Source organism: Rhea pennata, chromosome 1, assembly GCF_028389875.1.
Source record: "Rhea pennata isolate bPtePen1 chromosome 1, bPtePen1.pri, whole genome shotgun sequence".
NCBI lineage: Eukaryota > Metazoa > Chordata > Aves > Rheiformes > Rheidae > Rhea > Rhea pennata.
This window is the reverse complement of record NC_084663.1, coordinates 159,812,907-159,831,992: the sequence shown is the minus strand read 5'-3', so window position 1 is coordinate 159,831,992 and position 19,086 is coordinate 159,812,907. Positions and strand designations below refer to the sequence as shown.

At 38.8% G+C, this 19,086-nt stretch overlaps 1 protein-coding gene across 1 annotated transcript in view; it reads left to right on the top strand.

The window, feature by feature from the left end:
* The window catches only part of UBAC2 (UBA domain containing 2), a 102,305-nt gene that overhangs the window by 60,169 nt on the left and 23,050 nt on the right, over positions 1-19,086 (top strand). The window contains exons 5-6 of the mRNA XM_062575762.1: positions 10,472-10,595; positions 13,098-13,145. Of these exons, the coding sequence (XP_062431746.1) occupies positions 10,472-10,595; positions 13,098-13,145 (172 nt within the window). The remainder of the gene's footprint in view (positions 1-10,471; positions 10,596-13,097; positions 13,146-19,086) is intronic.

Here is a 19,086-nt window from a genome sequence, read left to right as displayed (position 1 = left end):
GTTTGCTTTTTGTTCTTACACTGCTGCTGTTTCTCCAGTATCTGGCTGACTGTCCTGGCATTTGGCTATTTAAACCAAAAATGGGCTTTTTTCAAGAAGTGGCTTGTTTTACTATTTGTATGCAGAAGTTTATTGTTCTTCATTATGCATACGAGGAGGCTAATATGTTAATTAATACACTAATGTGTTACTTTCAGAGGTGGTAGCATGCAGTTAGTATTATGACCAGTGTGTTATGATGCCTGTATTAGTTTATTTTTCTGTCTGCTTGCTTAGTCCCTACTGTATTTGAGCAGTTTACAAATGGTACTGGATTTGTCTTTACAATTCTGTATGAAGAGAGCTACCGCACAACGTGAGAAATGACTTCTGCAATTACACAGGATGGTTATGGAACAACCAGAAACTGAATCCAGCCAGCCTGAGTTCCAGTTCACTTTCTTAACTGCAAAACTGTCCTTACTTCCAAAAAAAATCCCTTTTCCCTCAGAGACAGTTCAGATGTCTGGAAGTAACCTGTAGCTGAATCCTATCTTTTCCTGTAGACAAATATTATTTCTCAAGTGACTTGAGTCTGAGCAACAGCAAGTGATTGCTCATCAGTGAGTCATGGTAACTCACTGCCTCTGCTTTATAGAGGCCAAATAAAATGTGTTGGGTTAAACTATGATAGAGATTTAGTTAAGCACCCAAGCCAGAGGAACTAAAGGGGCACTAAAGATTTCAATGCAGTTGTTGGACCATACCTCCTCAATAAAATACTCTGCTATCTAAATCCCTTCACCGCTTTTCTTAAGCCTCCATACCTCCCAGTGTACTCAGCTCCAGTTTCTGTGCTGGGTTTAGCCGCATAGTGTTCAGTGGGAGCCCCTGCCTCTGAGCAAGGCGCAAGCTCCTTTCTCCTGCTGAGCTCAGATTTTGGTTTGGTAAATATGGCCAGAGATGACTGCTCCTTGGTGTGCAAAAACAAAGCATCCCGGTAAGCCATCACCATTAATCACTTGCTTCAGATATCTGATACAGAGCAGCAACTGCTGGTGGCTAAGTGCAGGTAACTAACTCTACAACACCTGCCTGATATTAATTACTTACAGTTACGGATGAATTGCTGTTGCTGTGATACTGCTGCTCAGTTGCGGTGTAGGGTTTGGCAAGTCATTCCCATTCCCTGTCTGTTTTGTCAGTATACCATGCTGGCTGATTTTGGCCCTAAAGTGAATGGCAGTCTGCTAATTTTATATTAAAGAAAGGACAGGGAGCTGGATAAAACAATTTTGCTTCTCTTAATAGTGTAGTAAGCTGAAAAAGTGCTTGGTGGTCCACAAAAAACTGCTTGCATGGAGGCTGTATAAATGTTAAGTTCTAACTGAAGAAATTTTGTGTATTTTGGCACATATATCACTATAGCAATGATCAGTTACCATAAATCAGTCAGCAGATAGCTGAATTGAGAGCTAGAGAACAATTTTGTGAGAGATTAAAAGATACTAGCCTCTTAAGCTTTGCACAAGCAAGGTTGAAAGGAGACACGGTTAACTGATCTTTACAGAAGAAGCTAAAGGCTATAGAGTAGTACATATATATGTCAACATCTTATTAATGATTTATAAATTAAAACTAAAATCAAAAAGAGTCTAGCCACCAGAAGAGTAAAGTTCTGGATTAGCTTGCCGCCAGGAAGTGTGGGAAAAGAATCTAGTTTAGAATGGAAGTGAGCAGTCTATCAAGTATGTTTTCAGGTAGTCTTAAAATTAAAAGCTTTTTTTAATGAGAGCTAGGTGTCTGACTTGCTTTTATCTTCAAGAGGAGATTGAAAAGTGTTTCCTGTTCAGTTAAAATGTGCTTAGTTTCATATTTTGATAAATCCAAAGTTGCAGTGATTTTGCTGAGATACCCATGGACAGGAAGAACCCTCCCCCCCCCCACCCCCCGATGCACACAACTTCTTCTCAGTTTTTTTTATTATTATTTTTTCCCTAAATTCTTGTGAAATATTGATGATAAGATACAGGAATACTGGGAAAAGTTCTCTCATGCTTTTCCCAGTCTTGAGAAGCCTCGAGAATTGGGTTGTTTTGCTGGTATCTGGCAGAAGGGTGGGATGCCAGGGAATTAGCTAATTTTAAGGATATTGTTTAGAAAGTCTAACACATTCAAAATAAAGACTGGCAATTTAAAATGTGATATGGCATCATCTGGGTAGCCTATAGGGAAGTAGAGCATTAAAGTAACTGATGAAGTACAATGTTTGTGTGTTTTGTATTATCTGCAGCTGTTTTTTATGACTGATACTTTAAATCCTAAAAAGCAACATGGTCATGGATTTGTGAGGTTAATCTTTCTGTAAAAACCTTAAGCTGCTCTCAGTAATGTGAACGAAAAAATACGGTATGGCACTAAATGCGGTGAGTCATTCTAAATAAAATAACGTAAGTTATTTCTGCAAATTTTAATCCCACAAAACTTCCATTGACAACAGCAGATATTTTTTGCAGAAGTAGCATTAGCTGTTTACCCATTTGTTCCTATGCTGTAGAATTAGAGTTTCTTCTGTATTTTGTGCATATATTTATTAATGTTAACATGTTTAATTTTAATCTGCATTCAATATTTACCCTTTTAAACTTCAGGTAGCTTGTTTCTCCCTTGGGAAATGATTGCCTCTGGTTGTTTGGTTTCTCTCAGTAGTTCATAGATCTCTGTTTTTTTTTTTTTTCAAAAAAATTTTGTTGTTTCTTGTTGTTTTTTCTCTGCAAAACTAGTCTCACCACTTTATATAATGTGGACTGTTTCTTTCTGTGTGTATGCTGTGTTTCTTTTTCAGTGCAATTGTTGGAAGTTAACATGCTATTCAAAATGAGAATATAATCATTCCAAAGCCTGCTATTGCAGTTTTGGAATGGACATGGTATTCAAATCCAGAATTTTATCTTTAATCCTTTAGAATTTTCTGTTTTGTTTGAAAATCCTAAACACAAAGTGATATAATCTCAGTTTAGAGTCAGCATATGTCTGAGAATAGTGATGTCCTTTCTTTGCACAAAAACATCTCAATTCTCTAGTAGAAGCTAATCATGGCACTTGAAAGGATATTAACCATTTTGTTCCTGATATTCTCACCAATATAATAAACAAAGGACTGGGACCAAGATCTGTGGAAAAGGAGAGCAGGGAAAGGGGAAAGGAGAGGAAAGATTTTTTTACATGCATTAAATTGCGTAGACAGAAGATATTTAAAATGACTTTTTTAAGTTATTTTCCACGCCGTTATGGTGAAATCATAATGCACTTTCTGGGAAATCAGCATGACTGGGGAGAGTTGCCCTTTATGTGAGAGAGCAGCAGAAATAGAGCTCTGCCTAGGAGTTGGATGATGAGCCAACCAAAATCTTATAGGTCACAATTAGTGGGCAGACAAACATGGGCGATATTGTTGTGGATGACTGCTGTGGACCACCTGATCAGACAGGAGTAGATGAGGCCTTCTTTAGACAACTGGAACAAGCTTCATGTTCACAGGCTCTGATCCTCACAGGGGACTTCAGCCATCTCAATATCTGCTGGAGCTACAACGCAGCAGGGCCCATGCAATCCAGGAGCCTTGTGGAGATGACAGCTTCTTAACACAGGTGATTTGGGAGCCAACAAGGAGATGTCTGCTAGACCTGATACTTCCAAACAAGAAAGAACTGGTTGGGGATGTGAAGACTGGTGGTAGTCTTGACTGTAATGACCATGAGATAGTGGAGTTCGGGATCCTGTGAAGAGGAAACAGGACAAAAAGCAGAATCCTAACCCTGGTCTTCATTAGAGTATACTTTGACCTGTTCAGGGATCTACTTGGAAGACTCCCATGGGATATGAGTATGGAGAGAAGAGAGGTCAAAGGAAGATGGTTGGTACTCAAGGATCATCTCCTTCAAGACAAAGAATGGTTCATTCTGACCAAGGAATCAAGCAAAGGCAGGAGGCCTGCATGGATGAGCAAGGAGCTCCTGACTAAACTTAAACGTAGAAAGGAAGTATGCGGGAGGTGGAAGTAGGGACAAATGACCCAGGAGGAATATAGAGCATGCAGGGATGAAGTTAGGAAAGCCAAAGCCCAACTTGATTTGAATCTGACAAGGGATTTGAAGGGCAATGAGGAAGGCAACAAGTATATAAGCAGTAGAAGGAAGGCCAGGGAAAATGTGAGCCAACAGCTGAATAGGAGTGAGGATCAGGTAACAAAAGACGTAGGGAAAGGCTGAGGTACTGAAGACCTTTTTCACTTTGTTCTTTACTGGTAAGGCTTGCTTTCAGGAATCCCAGGCCCCTGAGACCAGTGGGAAAGTCTACAGCAAGTAAGACTCAACTTGCAGCAGAGGAGTTGGGAATATTTAGAAAAAATGAACACACACAAGTCCGGGACCTGATGGGATACACCCACGAGTGCTGAGGGAACTAATAAATGTAATTCTGTGGCCACTCTGAGTTATCTTTGAAAGATCATGGCAATTGGGAGAAGTTCCTGAGGACTGGCAGCAAGAACTGTCATTTCTATCTTCAAGAGGGCATTGAAGGACTAGAAGGTGATCAAGAGTAGTTAGCAGCATTTACAAAGTGGAAGTCATGCCTGACCAACCTGATAGCCTTCTGTGATGAGATGAATGGCTTGGTGGATGAAGGCGGAGCAGCAGATGTTGTTTATCTTGTCTTTAATAAGAGTTTCAACTCTGTATTTCATAATGTCCTTGTAGACAAGCTGATGAAGTATGGGCTAGATAAGAGGACAGTGAGGCAAACTGAGACCTCACTGAACTGCCAGGCTCCGAGGGTAGTGATCAGTGACATGAAGTCCAGGTGGGGGCCAATCAATAGTGATATCCCCCAAGAGTTGATACTGGATCTGATTCTCTTTAGCGTCTTCATGAATGACCTGGATGATGGGGCTGAGAGGATCCTCAGCAAGGTTGCAGATGTCACAAAACTGGAGGCAGATGCTGATACACCCGAGGGCTGTGCTGCCATTCGGAGGCTGGAGAAATGGAGAAACCTCATGAAGTTCAACAAAGGCAAGTGCAGAGTCATGCACATGGGGAGAGATAATCTCTGCACTAGTACAGGCTGGGGGCTGACCTGCTGGAGAGCAGCTCTGCGGAGAAGGACTTGGGGGTCCTGGAGGTCAACAAGTTGGCCGTGAGCCAGCAATGTGCCCTTGTGGCCAAGAAAGCCAGTGGTATTTTGGGTTGCATCAGGCAGAGTATTGCCAGCAGGTCGAGGGAGGGTATCCCTTCCCCTTTACTCAGCCCTGTTGAGACCACATCTGGAGTGCTGTCACCAGCTCTGGTCTCCCAGTTCAAGAAGGGCGTGAACTTAGTAGGGCAAGTCCAGCAAGGGGCCACAAAGATGATTAACAAACTAAGCATTTCTCATACAGGGAGAGGCTGAGAGAGCTGGAACTGTTCAGTCTGGAGAAGTGAATGCTCAAGGAAGATCTTATCAGTGTGTATAAATACACAAATTGGAGGTCATAAAGAAGACTGACCCAGACTCTTTTCTATGGTGCCTAGAGACAGGACAAGAGGCAATGGGCACAAATTGAAACTCTAGAAATTCCGCTTGAACACAAGAAAACATTTCTTTACTGTGAGGGTGACTGAGTACTAGAACAGGTTGCCAGAGGGTCTGTCGCGTCTCCATCCTTGGAGATGTTCAGAACCCAAATGGACATGATCCTGAGCAACGTGCTGTAGGTGACTGTGCTTGAGAAGAGGGGAGTTGGACTAAACAATCCCCAGAGGTCCTTTCCTACATTAACTATTGTGTAATTCTTGGAAGAAAATTCAAAGGAATGAAAGGAAAGGCAAAAAGGAAAAGAGAAAAGTGAAGGAAAAGAGAGAAGTGAAATAGTCTTTAAGTAAGAGTATATTTTCCACTTAGATGTTGAATCTGACTCTGTTACCAAGCAATTAATTAACTTAATGAAAAGAATTGAGAACCAGTTCTTTGATTTATAGTGCACGCATGGATGCTTGTACCTGTGCAGTCAAATACAGGAACAGAAATTCCTCCAGTTACTACAAGCTTTAGGAACAAGGCTTTAGTTATTCACAGAATAACAGAGCAGTTTAGGTTTGACAAGATCATGGGCAATCATGTAATCCAGTCCCCTGTTCAAAGCAGGTCCAACAGCAGAGGTTGCTCAAGGCTGTGTCCAGCTGAATTTTGAATTTCTCTGAGGATGGAGATTCTTGCTCTCTGGGCAGCCTGGTCCAATACTGGCCCATCATTACCCTCTGCTGAGCTCATTCCAATAGGTCAATGCCTTTCATTTAATGAGAAACCCAAAACTAGAAATGGTGCTCCAGGCGCAGTCTGAGAAGTGCTGAGCGGATGAACAGAGGAGAATAACTCTTCCTGTGACCTGGTGACTCCACATTTGCTACAAGAGCCCAGTATGCAAATTGTCCTTCTTCCCCACAAGGATTGCTTACTAATGCTGGTTTGAAGGTTTTCCCAGGTCCTTTTTTTGCAAATCCATTTTCTAGCCAGTCTGTGCGGTTGCATGAGGTTATTTCAACTCAGGTGCAGAACTCCACATTTGCTTTTGTTGAACTTAAGTTTCCTGTCAGCCTGTTTCTCTCCAGCCCATCACAGTGTGCTCTGCCCTATGGTGTACTGACTGCTCTCCCAATTTGCTGTCATTCACAAACTTGCTGAGCGTGCACTCTGTTCCCTTGCCAAGGTTATGAATAAAGACATAAAATAAATTGGTCCCAGTATGGATCCCTGAGGCATGCTGGTAGTAACTGGCTACCATTTGGACTTTGTGCTGCTGGTCACAACGTTAGACTGGCAGTGCAGCCAGTTCCTCACACTTATTCACGTATTCAGTCCATCTTCCTAGTTTTGCTTCAGGGCACAGTGAGAGTCTGAGTCAAAGGTCTTGCCAGAGCAAAAGTAGGCGGCATCCACTACCTTTCCCTTGTCTGCAATGCCAGTTGTCTCATCATAATGGCAGTTATCTCATCATGGAAAGCAATTGGGTTAGTCAGGCATGATTTGCCCTTGATAAATCAGTGTTGGCTGTTAGCAATCACTTTGTCCTTCATGTGACTGGAAATGGCTTCTGAGGGGAAGTGCCCTATAATCTTCCCAGGGAAAAGCTACTTGCTCTTGAGGCTTCCTTCCTGAAGATGGATGTGGCAATTGGATTTTTCCAGTCATTAGAAACCTGCCTTCAGGTCACTTTCACTTTTCAAAGATGCAGAGAACAGCCTAATTGGCTATCTCCTCCAGCACCCTGAGGTACCTCCCATCTGGTCCCGTTGACTTGTGTATGTCCAGATGGCTCAGGTATTCCCTAACTTCCGCAGTAGCGGGTATTGCTTCAATCCCACAGGCTGCTAGGAGGCTCAGGGACGTGGGAGGCCGGAGGGCAAACCTTACCTGTGAGAGCTGAGGCTAAAAAGCCTTTGAGTACGTCAGCCTTTTCCGTGTCCTTTGACGCTAGGTCCCTTGTTCCAGTAAGCAGCAGGCCTACATTTTCCTTAGCCTTCCCTATGCTGCCTATTTACTTGTAGGTTATATTCTTTATTGTTTCATAGATAACTTCATTGGAAGACCCACTATAGTTGAGCAGCATCTACATACATATTTTAAACAAGGCATGATTAATGCATTGAAAATTTTGAACAGAAAAGATAAATTGAAATTGTCAGTGTAAAAATACAGAGTTACATAATGAAAAGGAAACGATTTTCAAAAAATGGATTAACCTGTGGAAATGAGTTCCATGAAATATTTTAAAGAGTAATAGTTTAGACATTAAAAAAAATCCTTTATGAATATTTGTGTAATATCTGATTATATTATTAAAAGTGAACTCCTTTTAAGAAACAAACTTATGTCTTTGCAGGTGTAAGTCTGTCTAGATGTCTACTTACTGTCTTAGGAAAAAAGTACATTTTTATGTTTTCTTTAGCTCCTCTACTTTGTCAAGTTGTGAGCATTGTCAAATACAAGACTTCTGGGATGGTGTTTTCTATGTTTTATTGTTGGCATAAGTGGTGAATATTAACATTTAAGGAACCTTTCAACCTTTTGTAATCTCTCTTTAAAGTTATAGTCATGGGAAATTCCTTTTTGTAATTTCCCATTTTATGACTGAGTGCACTCTCGCATGTAAAATCGCTTTGTTTGAGTCACTGTTTTATCACAGAAGGAGTAAAACCTGAAAAGCATGCTACGATTTTGGTATTCTCTGAAGCCATTTGATAAGAGTAGAAAGAATTACATTCCATAAACAGAAAACATAAAATGACTTTTCTAAGAGAGGAAAAGATCTTTTTCTTTGTTTTTCCTCTCTCCTCACTTATAAAACTGGTCTGCTTTCTTGAATATTGTTTGGCTGCAAGAGAAGTAATTCTGATAAATAATTGTTTTATATGTACTACTTTTGTAGGTCTGTCTATGTACTCCTGCAACTCAAATAATCTGAATTTATGTGAAAAATTAGTTGTGTGTGTATAGGCGATGTCATCTGTTTATGTAAAAGAGATTATATGCAAAACTGAAAATACATTTTGAGTAACTCTAGAGTTAACATCTCTGTGCATTCACATGCATCTGACAGTTTGCTAAACAGATGATACTAAAAATGTTTCAATCTCCTTTAATTAAACTTCAGTTAAGTCCTCAGAGGCAGAGGTTTTCAGCAACGGAGCTTCAAATATGACAAACCAGTGGTAATGAAATAGTCTTAAGCCACTGCCCATTAAATGAGTAAAAATAATATTTGAGCTGTGTATTTAATCATCAATTTTTTCACAGTTATGAGTATTGTATTTGGCGGTTATTCAGGAAACGAAAGTTTAAATATTCGGCCCATCCCTTCACATAATATTACTACATTCAGTAGAACCTCCTCGATGGAAATGTGTTCTTGAGTGCACGTTCCAAGTTATGTAGGCCCTGGTTTGTGCCATTTGTACAATTCGCACTGAGCGTAACAAGATCCTATGCATGTAAAGGGCTGTAAAAATTGTAGGCCTTGAAGCAGGTAAGTTGGTAAACAGTATAATAAAATTATCCTTTAGAGTATCCAGTTTCTATCAGACACAAGGCAGCACAGAACAACCAGCGCGGGGGTAGATGTGCGTTTTGTGGGTAACCTCCCCCTGGCTATTAGCTGCAGCTTGTTGCTTGGAAGTTATCACCATCATAGCTCTGCCAGCACAGCACCTCGTGTCTGGACTCCCTTGTCTGCTCCGCCAGTATTGACCACGTTATGCTAACTGCTTAAACGAAGGGGGAGGATTCAACCAACCCTTTCTTCTTTTTTCCCCCTCCCGGCAGTGACTTAGTTGTGCAAAACGGTTCATTGGCAAAGCTGTGAAAACAGTATTTTGGGCTGATGAGAGATGTTGAAGTACCACGAAGGGCTAAGCTTTTGCTGAGCTGGGGAAAGGACTGCTCTCTGTAGTGTGAAGCAGCTGATAGTGTGTCTTGCTTATAGATGTGCTGGACCCTGAATTAGAATCTAAAGGCATTTTCCTTTATCGGAAGTGACCATTTTTTTTTTTGTCAATCTTCCTTTCTATTCTAGGAAGTATTTTTCTTACAGAATCTGCCATATCCATGCCTTTGGCACTGATTCTACAGTGGTGGTTTCCTGGAAACTGAAATGCTTTATCATAAAGAACACAGGCATTGTATTTGGGGATGTGCATGCACTAGTTCATGCTCATAATTTCTATCTGGATGGTCTGGTCATTGTAAAAGGTGCTTGAGTCTTAAATTTTGTGAAACCAACCCTGAAGAGCATTTAGAAACTTAGTAAGCACTTTGTGCTGTGATTAAAGTGAGAATCCTAAAGAATGTTAGTAATTTGTAGGGCTTTGGAAGTCGCTGGCAAAGGGACATTAAGTCAAACTGTCTGTGTTCAGTCTTCTGAACTTAATTAAGTTATTAACTAAGTCAAGAATTATTAAGTTGTGATAATACAGTGTGTTGTCAACCTTGCAATACCTTAAGCTTAGGTGAATAACTTCATAATGTGCTCAGAGATTTCCTCATCTTTTGGAGTATGTATAATCCTTTTCTTTTATCTCTTTGGGTCAAAGAGGTTTTGTTCTGTTACAGATGACTACTGCTATTCTTTTTTGGATGCTGTGTTTTATAGAAACAGTCTACTGTTGGAATAAAAATGTTGCCTTCTGTGCTGTCTCCACCCTGAACATTGGGAAATAACATACTTTTTGTCACCTATTTCTTCCTTGCAAAGATAATTGCCAAATAATCATATTTGGTTATTTTGCTCTGGAATATATTATATTGAACATAATTACCTAATTTTCAATTCCCAGGGAAGACCTTTGTTTGCAAGGTTATATTACACTTTGTTATATACATAGAATTAATTATTTTATATGTTTTACATTATTATTGCCAATATTCTTATTAACCATCTATATCTTTCTTTTTGTAGCTTGGGTCCTGTATTTGCTTTGTTTGTACCGTTTTACTGCTCCATTCCAAGAGTGCAGGTGACACAAGTATTAGGCCACTTTTCTATCACAAACAAGACTCTGGTCTATATACTGGGTTTACAGGTATGGTATATACTTGCTTGTTCATCTTTTATTGAATTGTTAACAATTGAATCACTCTATGTTCTTATACGAATTTTGATGCTTCCACCCCTGTGAGTAATACAGATGTTTCACTAGGGTCTGTCCTGTCAACTAAAATATTGAAAGACATGTACTTCTGCTATGCATTTCTACATGCTGAAGTGATGGGCAAAATATCTATTATTCTATTGTCTTCTGCCTCAATTGTCTTGCATGGAAAAAAATGACATGGGAATTCTTCAATGTCTTTTATTTTGGTTCAGTGAAATAAACCAGATGAAAACAGTGGGGCCTAATGCTGAGGCATGCATCTCTTTCATCTTTTTAATTTGCTCTTGTTTTGTTGGTTTTGTTTATTTTCCCTTTGTCTTTTAGAGTTCAAATGAATCTAATAGCATACAGTACTTTTCTGTGGTAAGACTGTCAGTAAATAAAATTATCAAAGATTTGACTGGATTGCACCTCTATGTAAAATAGTTATATTATAATACAAAGCGTTACCATGTGACAGATGATATAAAATAGTATTTACAGAATTGGTAATGTTGGAAGAGACCTCTGGAGATCATCTAGTCCAACCTGCCTGCTCAAACGGGGTCACCTAGAGCATGTTAAGACAGGATCGCGTCCAGGTGGGTCTTTAATATCTCCAGAAAGGAGACTCCACAACCTCTCTGGGCAACCTGTGCCAGTGCTCTGTCACTCTCACAGTCAAGAAATTCCCCCTCAAGTTCTGATGGAACATCCTGTGCTTCAGTTGGTGCCCGTTGCCTCTAGTCCTGTTGCATGGCACTACTGAAAAGAGTTTGTCCCCGTCCCCTTGACACCCTCCCTTCAGATACTTATACACATTGATAAGATCCCCCCTCAGTCTTCTCTTCCCCAGGCTAAACAGGCCCAGCTCTCGCAGCCGTTCCTCACAGGGCAGGTGCTCCAGCCCTCTGATCATCTTCGTAGCCCTACACTGGACTCTCTCCAGTAGCTCCATGTCTGTGTTGTACTGGGGAGCCCAGAACTGGACACAGTACTTGAGATGAGGCCTCACGAGGGCTGAGTATAGGGGCAGGATCACCTCCCTCGAGGTGATCCTCAAGGTGTTATGTAGGTGAGGTGTTATGTAGAGCACAGCAATATCAAGTAGTGTTATGTTAAAAATAAATGGAAAAACATAGGTGCTTGATACAGAAACACAGTACTTGTTAAAAAAAAAAAAAAAAAAAAAAAAAAAGGCCTAGAAATGAGTGGACAGTTGTGTCACAAGGTGAATTATGAAACAGAAGACTTGCAAACTTAGGAGAAATTGTACTCATTTTTATATGTTCCAGGGACTCAAATTAGCTCTAAAACTAACGGAAAGCCCCATGAGTATGTGAAGTGTAGTGGAGTATATTTTAGAATGAATGGTCAGTTTCAGAATATTGACGCACGCTCACTTGAACATTTCATTCATCCATTCCGCTAGTTAGTGTTTGGATTCCTTTGATTTCTGCTCTTGCATCATCTTTTTCTGATCTTTCAGAAATTGTATTTTCTCTCCCCGAACCCATCACAACCACTATTAGTCCAGTGTTCTCTGTTAAAATAGTGATATTGTCGGAGCTCTGCTCCGTTGTATCCCTTTCCTTTTGCTTTCTGTCATTTAACACTTCAGATAGAGATCACTACTGTTACTAATCACTATGTCTTTCCCTGGTTTATACGGAACAGTTGTTGCCGTCACAGAGGTTGAGGGAAACACGTCTGCCTTCTCTTCATTTGTAAACTCTGCCCTTATCTCAAGCTACTCTTTGTGCAGTCAAAGTCTAGAGAAAGTATTTTCATGACTCAGTCTGCATGTTACAGAACTGCTTTTGTAGTAACTGTAAGCAGTTATCAGTGTAATTTTCAGCCTGTTTCTCCAGTTGATGATAACCTTCTCCAGGTGATTAATCCCATATACTATACTAGAAGTGATGGGCCCCTCTCTTGGTTATTTAGACTTTTTGAAAATTTGCTCTATCTATTTCTGTGATTTTGTATCCACAAATATTCCACTGAGTGAGAATTTTTTATCTTTAATTTTGACATTCATTTTTGGTCTCCCCATGGCTGCCTATATAAAAATTTCACTTGCACTGCCCTCCCCTGCTTGGAACTCTTCTCCTGTTGCTACTGAGTCATTTCCTTTGCTTCAGTCTGTCTTTCAGACTTGTTTTTCAGTGCAGCCTATAACTGACATCCTGTTATACTTAGTATGCTATATGAAAATAAAATGTATTGTTCTGTAGGAAAAGAACAATTGTTAGATTCCTGTGTTTTTTCCATCTCTGCTACTTCTGGAATATCTCTTTGTTAATGTTAAACTGAATTTTCGCAGAAATAAATGTCTAACTTTTCCCATTGTCATGATAAATACAAACCCTGTATAATATTACAACATAGTAAATCAGACAGCAACCATTATGTTAAATTAAAATTTAAATCATTACTCTTATCTTCTAGCTCTTAACCTCTGGTTCCTACATCTGGATTTTAGCCTTAAGTGGATTGGTAAGTCTTACTGCTTTAAAAATCATGTGATGCTTAAACCACTCTGTTATATATACAATGCATTATGTTAGGACTCAAAAAAGAACAAGAACTACTGAGTAATGTTTCTTGTAACAATATGTAGAAATTTTTGTCTTTAATTGTTGAAAGTGTGAAGTGCTGGCAGGTGATAAACTGATAGACAGCAAAAAGGTTGGCTAATGTTTGCAGGTTGCCAGTGCTGTCTGTCTCCCTAAAACTATGCTGCTGCTGTGAACGTACCTTTAGGCCCTCAACTATAAGTGAGAATAATGAGGAAATGGTAGAAATACCAACTTCAATAGAGTGTGTTTGTATACTTTCTTTACCTGTTGTTTATTTTCATTAGTTTTCAGTAAGCCTTAAGCTTTTATTTCAGAAAGCAGGTTTTAGCTGCTTTATGAGGATTTCTTGTTTAGCTGTTCTCCTACAATGTTTGTAGAGCAACCCTTTCACACTATGCTAACAACAATAAGAGTGTGAAATCTCTTTCTTCACCTCATTCAGATAAAATTGGTGTGGTCTGTCTTTTTCTTTTTCAACTATGTTCTTAGCGCTAAGGCATTTGAAGTACTGAATCTTCCAGATTATTAGATGCTGATGAGCTGTTTTTAATTTTTTTTTGTATGTTTAGAAATTAGGAGCTCTAGCTGTGATTTCCTGCACCAGAATTGTCTCTACTTTTCAAACGGTGAAAGTGCTGCGCCTTCTAAAGCAGCTCATTATTAATTTGTGCAGTCTTATGAGGAACTTAAATTGTGTCCTTGCTGTTAGAACCTACTAATTCTACCTTAGATAAACTCAGTGAAATGACTATGGACACCCGCTATATTGCTGCTATAATTCAGTAGTTCAGTTTCTTATCAGTTCCGTTGACTGCTCCAAAGTATTGTGTGAGCTAGCAGAGTAGCCAGCAGAAATGACAGAGCAGCAAATAGTGAAGTCTGCTCAGCAATCTGGTCTCACCATGAGTATAGATGAAAGCAATGTAACTAACAAACTGGACTTTCTCTATCCTGGAGATTAGCCCAGGCCTCTGAGCCTGACTAAGGATCTGTGACTTCCTCCAAACACTCTACCCTTCCTGCTACTCTTCTAGCTCTTTAAATAGCCCTTCCTTTTGAACAGGTGTTCGGTAGAAGGAAAAGGAAAGGCGTTTTAACCCCCTCTTTAGCACTCAGGTTGGCTCCAGCAGAAGAAATATATCCACTGGGACATGCAGTTCCCTCCACGTATTCACATTGTGTTATCATCACACAGATCGTATGTCGAGGTTTCAGTTATCTATAGTGTTAGAGCTATATATCATAGGGGGAAAAATGTCTTTCAGGCCCTCTTCCATTTCTGTGATAATAGTGTTGAAGATTCTTGATTTTTATCCAATACTGTTTGTTTGTAAGTTGACTTGCATTGCAAAAAGTTCAAAATTTGAAATACCCTGAGGCACCTGTGGACTGTCTTCAATTTCTGTGGAGTTCACTTCTAACCTTAGGAAGTATAAATTGTTTTAACCTTACAAATGCTAAAGTTTCTAAGACTATTTGCTTTGTAGATTTCCTTAAGCCAAGTAGAACAGCCTTTCAGAGTGTTTCTGTGCTACATAGTAATTTGCTTTTCCCAGGTTGTGTGAAAAGTTAGACATTTATACTTCAGATGCTGGAAAACCGTAGAGAGTCAGTGCGTAAGAGCGTAAACTTAGAGGCTTGAAGTTCAGATAGAAAGTTAAGGTAATGTTGAGTGCTTAGTGTTAATTTCAGTTCTGGGTTTTGAGTGTTTAGTTTTGAGTGCTTTTAGTTTGAGTGTTTAGTTTGAGTAGTTTAGTTTGAGTTTGAGTTTAGTTTAACTTAGGTAGTTCTTATTCCTGATTTTCAGTTTGCTAACTTGGTTCTGCATGGACATACAGATACCGGTTGTTAAATACTCAGTGTACTTTGAATTGTTTTCAGTTCTGTTTGCTAAAAACTTTATTCTTTCTGTTCATTATTCATTCAGCTGAGATGTCTTTCTCTGCAGACATTCCAGCCCATGACAGATTGGCCTTTTTGGGGCAAGATGTGAGTGGTCTGGGGAGCACAATGTTTAAGCTGAACATTCATCTTTTTAACTTCTTGACTTAGCAGTAAAATTATGTAATTAATAACTAGACAGACACAGAGATCATTAATTTTATTGCTCTTCTCTTTCTTTTGCACATTTTCTTATGTGAACAATCTGTATTGAATTGTTTGTTTAAAATTTTTTGAAGAGATTTCAGGTGCGTTTTTATTACTCCACTGTACAGTATTCACACATAAAATATAGTCTCTTCTGCATACCTAATATTACCATAAAATGCTGGCCAGTTTTCTTAAACAGAATCTTTGGCAGCATCTGATAATGTAGTATACAGTCACCTCCACATTCATATCCTGCACATGTCCTTTTTCATCCTCCAAGTGTTTCACATTTAGTCTTACATAGATCTTCAGTCAATATCAAAGTATGTCAGTATGTCAGAGTATGATCTTCCTTGAATTCTTTGTAATTGTATAATTATACATGGTGAATCAGATAATTCGTATCTAGTTTTGGTACTGCTTTGGTGACATAAAAGAGCATCAAATATGATTAAGCTTGAATAACCAAAAAAAAAAAAAGAAATCTGTGTGTTAGCTGTTCTTTTTGGTGATCTGTAGCCAAGCAATATTTGAACTGACATGTAAGGTAAATAAAAGCTAACAGTTTACCATAAATGAAATTGCATTTTTAATGTATTCTTTTAAATTTTGTTTTATGAAGAGCTATGCTGAAGGCAAAACTTACCAAAGTATTAAATTTAATTAAATGATACATGTTACTATTCTGAATATCATTATTGTGTAAAATAAAATCTAGTGCATTTGAGATAACATTAATAGCACTCTGAAAAGACTTCCAATGCTGTTTTTTCATTCTGAGTTTTTCATCCGAATATCTGATAACAGATTACTTCACAGGGCATTTTTGACTTTAAAAATTGAGGAAAAGGAGGGGATTGTCCTTAAAGTACCTCTTAAACTGGAAATAATCTTATATGGAGTCTTATGGTTAGCAGAAGAAAATATGCTTTAATTTTGTAGAAATGTGGATGATCATAGAATCAGCAAGGTTTGAAGGGACCTCTGGAGATCATCTAGTCCAGCCTTCAAACGAGTGGCCTGTACAGGGATCGAACCCACAACTACATAGTTGCAAAACAATGTATTTTAATCATTTTCAGTATCAAGAAACATAATCTTTGTAAGAAATTCTAAACTAAATTCTAAACTATCTAAAAATTTTTAAGTGAATTAGAGGATGTAGATTAGAAGTTTCCTGTTTTGTGTCTTGTCATTAATTACAATTTGCATTTGAGCTACTGTTTCTTAAATTGTCAAATCTAATTGGACTTGGAATTACCATTGGCTGTTCAGCTAAGGTGGAGAGCGTGTTCTTAGATGCAGTTGGCCAGAATTTCACTTGGAGCTGTCTATGTGGTGTCATGGACCACACTATCAAGAAATTCTGTGCAACGCACAGTTCTTGCTCTAGAGATGCACCAGCTTCCTCTGCACAGAGCTGTGCTTTGTTTGCGAGCTGCATGAGTTGGGATGACTAGATCAAGTCCAAGCAGCACACTGCAGCCCTTGCATGGGTCATGTTTTGCCTCTCAGCAAAGGCCCTCTGTACGCACCCATTGATGTAACGAAGTGCTGTGGGGGCCTCGATTCTACAGCAAGGTCATGTTGCACCTTGCTATGGATTATGTTCTAAAAGCTGCAGCAAAATGTTTTACTGTATAAATGACATGGATGAAAATTGCCAGCCAGGATAGTATTTGAAGACCCAGTATTCAAATATGCACCAATATTCCAAGGTCCTTTTTGGATTATATGGATCACCACTTCTGTGTTTCAGGAAAGTTTGGAAAGATGCAGGAAGTCTTACCAGCTCTTCTGTTTTTATTTTGTTGTTGTTGTTGCTGTTTGTTTTTATTGTCAGTGTTCCTTAAAGTTAAGGAGTCAAGAGATTGTTTGGGAATGCCAGATTTCGTAGTTGAAAAATACGCTTTTAATCCTTGTGCAAGCTACTAATTGAAAATACAAAGGAATTTCCCAAAGGGCTAGAAATCATTAAGGAAACTTTTTTTTTTTTAATCTTATGATTTTAAAACAATCTTGCTTGAGACTTTTTAGTGCTTGACTTGTGATTCCTGAATATATGACATTGCTTATAGTATGTGTCTCAGTAGTCTTGCTGATACTAGTGAGACTATTGTCTTATTAAAGATCCTGCATGTGCTTAAGTATTTTCCTAAATGAGAGCATTTTATGTGTAGCTGGTGTATTGTGCACAGAGAACATATGATAAGGCAGTTCAGGAAGCTCAGCACATAGGTTGTGAAGTGCATAGCCTGAAATATGAAATGGAAAAGCAATAGGATAACACAGATTAGGGAGTGATAAAGAAACATTGTTTGTCTATCCTAATTTTAAGTCAGGCACAGAAATCCATACCTAAGCTAACAGGTCTGCTGAATCCCACCCAAAACTAATGTTGGGTGTCTACGTGTCAGCTATAGTCAATATTGGGTTGCGTGGCTGTAGGTGGCTTACTCTGAGATAACACTCTATGTCACACTGACTATGTTGACTTAATTTCCTTTATAATGGGAGTTTGGGCACCTCACTCATGTCTAGGCAACTGCGTGCAAACCTCTAGCTGACAATGCTTACTGCTGCATCAGGTAAAGCAGATGAGGAAAAAAAGTAGTTAATGTCTTTGGCATGCAGGGGATGTTAGTGTGAAAGTGAGGTCATAGATGTAGTGTAGGGCTGGATAGAAGTATTTCTCATTTTGAGAATAAAGAGAAATTGGTGGGAAAGGAGGGGAGAAGATTATCATGTGTCATAAAATATCATCTGTGTTATATCCATGACTTTTTAGATCTTGTAGAAAAATTAATTTTTGTTTCCAATTTGTACTTCCCTGTCAAGTTTGTTGTTTCTGTCTCAGATCTGAGGAACAGTTTGTGCACCCAAAATCTGGTCTACTGTGTCAGTTACACTAGTTGATGTAGTAAGAGGTATTGCTTCTAACTGTGAACCTTTCCTAACCTGTGCTTTTACACTATCACAACTACAACAACTTTACCATAACTTAGGATGAGATGAATTAAGGCCTCGAAGCAGCTAAAGCAGCTACTTCTTCATTGATTACAGGGGGAATCTGTGAGAGTAGTTCAATTGTGTGTATAGTTTGGAGACATCTGCCTATGGGTGAGATGAATCGCATCTTAGCAATATCTGTTTCTCTCTCTTCACTACAAAAACAGCCTTAAGCTACTAGGTTATAGGTAGACTTTTAAATTGCAAATGTATCTGCCATTAGGGCAGATAAATCTACTCATCTTTTTTTTTTTATGTAAAGAAGATTTGTCAACAATATAATGATGATCACCTGTAGAGCTCTAGCAGAAACCTGGGAGAATCTGTCATTAAGTCCATAGGATGTTCCGTAAGTCCATAAGTTAAGAATAGATGTACTCTTCTGAAATAGCGGTACACTCATGCCTGCAAATATACAAATGACTGAGATCTGATAATGGTTGCACTTGACAAATAAAGATAGCATTGATGGACTTGGAAGAAAGATGTTTCAATATATCTGGGAAATTCATGACTTCCGTCAACTGGGAAGGAAATTGAAGAGAATTGATTTGTTATTATTAGAATTTTATTTTTCTTTCAGTCTAACTTTTACAAAAGTTTATACTCTTAGCAGCTATTTCTCCAAAGAAAACCAAAGCAAAATATTTTGCTGTGTTACAATTATATTGCAAATTGTAACTACAAGTTGAATACATGCGTAGCAGTTTTATTTGTTGGGTGATTTTGGCATACTTTCTTTTTGTTTGATAAGTGAT